General features: G+C 36.0%; 1 protein-coding gene across 1 annotated transcript; it reads left to right on the top strand.

The window, feature by feature from the left end:
* Positions 1-6: 6 nt before the first annotated feature.
* Positions 7-4,396, top strand: LOC107578469 (sestrin-2-like). Its single transcript, XM_016264422.1, has 8 exons — positions 7-136; positions 251-433; positions 1,306-1,515; positions 1,621-1,762; positions 2,080-2,192; positions 2,707-2,897; positions 3,135-3,279; positions 3,681-4,396. The coding sequence occupies exons 1-8, from the start codon at positions 23-25 to the stop codon at positions 3,765-3,767; spliced, it is 1,185 nt and encodes a 394-aa protein (XP_016119908.1). The 5' UTR covers positions 7-22; the 3' UTR covers positions 3,768-4,396.
* Positions 4,397-4,957: the final 561 nt, after the last annotated feature.

Below are 4,957 nucleotides of genomic sequence, written 5' to 3'. Positions count from 1 at the left end.
AGGACATGTAGACCATATCAACATGATGATGGGGCTACATCCCACCTACCTGACCTGCTTCCTGCGAACACAGAATGCTTTGCTCCAGCTGGATGGCCCTCTGCCTCTGTCATGGAGACATTTTATTATCATATTGGTAAGGGAAGAGACATATATTTCCGTTTGGGACATTTAGATTGCAAGTTTTAAATATACACAAATGAGTATATGCTTATAATATACACAACAGTAATTTTCTGTGTTTGTGCAGGCGTCTGCACGTCACCAGTGCTCGTACCTAGTGCAGCATCACAGCTCTGCTTTTCTGCTTGCTGGCGGAGATGAGTCCTGGCTTAAAGGACTTCACTGTACACCACCCAAAATACAGCACCTGCAGACACTCAACAAACTGCTTGCACACAGACCCTGGATCATCACCCAGGAACATATACAGGTAAAAAACACAGATCATCAGTGTTATGAACAGCTATCATCAGTGATCATCCTTTTAAAAAGGTATATAGCTCCACTACAAGTTGCTAACAAAAAAAAAGCTAGCTACATTGGACATACAGTATCTTTATAAATTTAATATCAGAAAATTAATTCTACAATTACAGCATTTATCTAGAACATAAACATCTGTATTAGGGTGACAACCTTAAACGGATTTATTTATTTTTTTACTTTTTAACATTAAATACTAGATAGCTGCAATCACCAACTAGTACATCTAGAAAATACTAATTTATACAAGTATGAGCATAAACACCTGCAGCATTTAATACATCTGTGAATTATTGATTTGAATCATTTATTTGATCTTTGAATAAATTCACTAAAGTAAATGTAGTAAGGCTGCACGAACAACAAAATTAAGAATAATTCAGTGATTTGTACAATTCATTTGTCTATGTCTACTGTTATTGCTGTTGTTTTATTTGTGTTGTCCTTTGTTGTCTGCTTGTGCCATCTTCCCTGTTGTGAGTTTATCTCAGTTTTATGCTTTATAAGTTAATGCTCTGAGTGATTGTTCTGCAGCGCATTTGACAGATATCCATTAACAAATCCGTTTAGATTTTTTTCAATATTGAGTTTTCACACCATCTTTCTAAAACTCTGAATACTATGATAACACAAACACAAAAATGAAACTTAAGCACTATAGATTCATTCAAGTTTATAACAGAAAGATAAATACAACTAATTATTGAAAAAAAATGTTTTATATTGTGCAGTCAACACTTGTTTTCTACTACTACTCATTTATGAATTAAGAAGCTTTTAAAAACTTGTTTTAAAAAAACAAATCTTACATATTCACAGGAGTTAGTTTGTCCGGGTGCAGAGGCTCGGTGGTCCCTGGCAGAACTGATTCAGGCTATTGTTTTGATGAGCCATGCCCACTCTCTAGCCTCATTTGTTTGGGGTTGTGGTATTCTCCCAGAGCCCGAGCAGTCAGGAGATCAGTCGCTCCAACTGAGTTCACCCACAGAGTCCTGTTCTGCCCGAGACAAGAGCAGAAATCAGCAAGAGGTATCGAATTGTGACTGATGTATTGATCACAAGTAAAGGAGAATATTTTGTTTGTTTTGCCCAGGTAAATCTCTTTAATGTGTATATGTGTGTGTCTGTGCGCAGTGGTCTGAGGCTGTGAACGAGGTCAAGCTTTTGATGGAGAAGATGATGATGGTTCAGCAGCAAGGTGAAGAGTTTACACAAGAAGAGATGGTTACTTGCTTTGAAAGAGAAAGGACTGAGAGTTTGCTGGAACCTGCTGATGGTATGAACACACATATACATAATTCAATACACCCAAAGGCAGGGTTTCTCCTGGGACAAAATAGCGTTCTGTTGTAGCTTCTGAACATGCTCATTCACATGAGAAGTTGATGAATTACAGTACATCCCGTAAATCTCATTAAATATAATAAAATTTGTTTTAGCTGCCACCAAGTCAAATTTTGGGCCTTCCTGGGCAAATTTTATAATATTGAATGTATTTTGCAATTTTAAATGCCTTATAATGGATGTTTCACATCTTTTTTTGCTTCCTGTTTCTTCACTGCCTGACCTTTGTCATCTTTTTTTCCTATACAGTTCAGTGGTGTGTCCTTCCTGATTGTCTCTCGCGGTTTGTTGTGGATGCAGATTTTACTTACCAGGATTTTAGTCCTAGAGGAATGCAGGCCCCCCCAACCATGAGAGCTCAGGTTCAATACTCTTAAATATTCTCACACAGTGTTAAAGAACAGAAGGCATTATTTTTGCTGAAGTATATAATATGTATTATAAACAGTGTTATTACATCCAGTGTTATTTTAGTATTATTCATGTACTGTTCTAGTAATTAATTAATTAGAAGCACAGGTCCTTAAGAACTGCAAGGCATTTCTGCCTGTCGCACCTCCGCCAGTGTCAATGGGCCAGCCACAGAGTCATCAGGGTCATCAGCTCTATTTATACAGTGTATATATATTCACTTTAGTTCAGTTTAGCTAAATATTGCTATTTTTTGTTTTAGACTTAGACCTTTTACTACTTCAACTTAAGTGTATTTATTTAAATTAGTTTCCAATGCAACATTTCTAATTTTAGTTTTTCCATGTAATATTTATATTTTATTTCAGCCTTATTTCAATTACTGAAAACTATTTTTAATCATTTTAGTTAACAATAACAGCACTGGTTATATCATGATCCTTGTTTATGATTTTGTGCTTTCAGGACTATTCGTGGGAAGATCACGGTTTCTCTCTTATGAACAGGCTGTATGGAGAGATGGCACAGCTTCTGGATGAGAAATTTCAGGTGGTGTGTGCGCTCACGTATCACACCATGGCCATGCACTCACATGTGGACACCTCCACACTCCGCAAAGCCATCTGGAACTACATTCACTGTATCTACGGCATCAGGTCAGTCATGCATGCATCATAGTCATGAAACGAGCTTAGAACGTTCACCCATATGGAACAAAGGTTAGGTTAGGGTTAAAAACAGTCCTCGCCATAATCATATATAAAGACTGCACATTATGAGGGAAAAGGTAGACATAAAATGCATTACTTTTGGTGGTTAAATTTCTAAAATTGCTCTAATGCGAATCTGATGTGATCTAATGTGCACTTGCATGTCAATGTTCGCCTACACAGGTATGATGATTATAATTATGGGGATGTCAACCAGCTGTTGGAACGCAGTTTAAAAGTGTACGTTAAGACAGTGGCTTGTCACCCGGAGAAAACCACAACAAGAATGTACTTCTCTTTTTGGAGGCAGTTCCGCCACTCGGAAAAGGTACAAGATGTGTGAGATTTCTTGTTGATGATTCAAGTGTGTTCATATTTTAATAAATTGCATTTGCTTAAAATTAATTTACATTTTGGAGTAATGTTTTAGTGGCCTCTAGTGGTTCTCTTCAGAGTTAAACTTTTTTTGACAAGTTATGCCAGACCAAAAACTCCTTTTAAATGTTTTATCATATGGCCAAGTTTTCATTGTGCCTGGTAACTTGCTTTGTTGATAATGTTACAGTAAAACATTTAAAATTAAGTTTCAGTAGAGGTTTCATAACAATGATAGCACTGTTATGATACAGCCTATCTTTTTTTGCTGTACTTCACAAGTGGATTTATCACTTAGGGGTAGTAAAATGCCTGTATATTTCTGGTTTAAGACGTGTTGTTCTTTTTATGCAGGTCCATGTGAACCTGTTATTGATGGAGGCACGACTGCAGGCAGCTTTACTTTATGCTCTCAGAGCAATTACACGCTACATGACCTAATATGCGCACAAGAGCTTTAAAACGGGATGACCTGTATACACTATTATACTCTGATTGTAGCGTGTGTTGAGACACAAATTGCACACAATCACACTTTAAAAGTACAAAGTCTCAAGAGCAATTTAGTTTCATTTTCTCTTTTCTTTGCAATATTTTAGGCTTATGTGGGCTGGTTGGTCAGATGCTACTGGATCATGATTGGATTTGGGAGACAGCGAATTCTGCACATGTCCTATGAGTAAATTTACTCGTTGTGGTCTTTCTCTTATCATACTGTGAATGTGTCTTTGCCCTGCTGCAGTATTCTGTTCTGTGTGTTTGTGCATTTTGATGAATGTTTATATTCACTATGATATTGACAATGTTTATATTGACACTAAGAACTCTACATTGCCTATTTCTCTCTCAGATTGAGAGCTGATTTAATGTGGGCTAAAATGGATGAAAAAGCACATTTTGTTGTTTTTTGTTGTTGGTGCATTTTTATGTATAATAAAATATTTTACAATGACATTACGGTTTTATTTGTTTGTATGTAATGTCCACAAGGCAAATTCCAAAAATGCACTTTTGCCACATGTCCCATGATTTTTGTAAGCATTAAAGGCATGTTTTTTTTAGCCCCCAAATATGCTTGATAAACTATTATCTAATATAAAATTACTTATTTAAAAATTAATAAAAACATTATTAGAATTTTTTTATTGTATACATATTGTCTTTATCTAATGTTGTAAAACTACGAACAAATAAAATCTTTTACACTATTTAAACATTTGACAAGCTGAATGTGCAAAAAAAAAGAAAACTAATAGAAAACAACCACTTAAATGACAACACAAGTGTCTTAAAATTAAGCACCTCCGTTCACTGAGCATATTTTGAGTTTAATGTAAAGTTTTGAACTCTAGTCGTGGTAAGGCAAGAAACGCAAATATTTTGTTTATTTATTTATTTATTTTTCAGCGTAACACCCTGAATATCTCCATTCGCTGGAGCCATGCAGAACTGCACTATCACCAAACAGCCACCAGGGGTCAGTAACGACCAAGAAACGTTTTCCGGTAGTAAGTGGCTTCCAAACCCGCGCGGGTATCTGATAGCAAAGAACTTACAATACAGCTACGATGTCTGAATATTTTATCCCATTAATATGTTTGCTGCAGTCAATTACCAACGCGTTTTTTTTT

This window comes from Sinocyclocheilus grahami, unplaced genomic scaffold, assembly GCF_001515645.1.
Source record: "Sinocyclocheilus grahami isolate Dianchi unplaced genomic scaffold, SAMN03320097.WGS_v1.1 scaffold10412.1, whole genome shotgun sequence".
Classification (NCBI taxonomy): Eukaryota; Metazoa; Chordata; class Actinopteri; order Cypriniformes; family Cyprinidae; genus Sinocyclocheilus; species Sinocyclocheilus grahami.
This window is presented reverse-complemented; position numbering and strand designations above follow the sequence as displayed.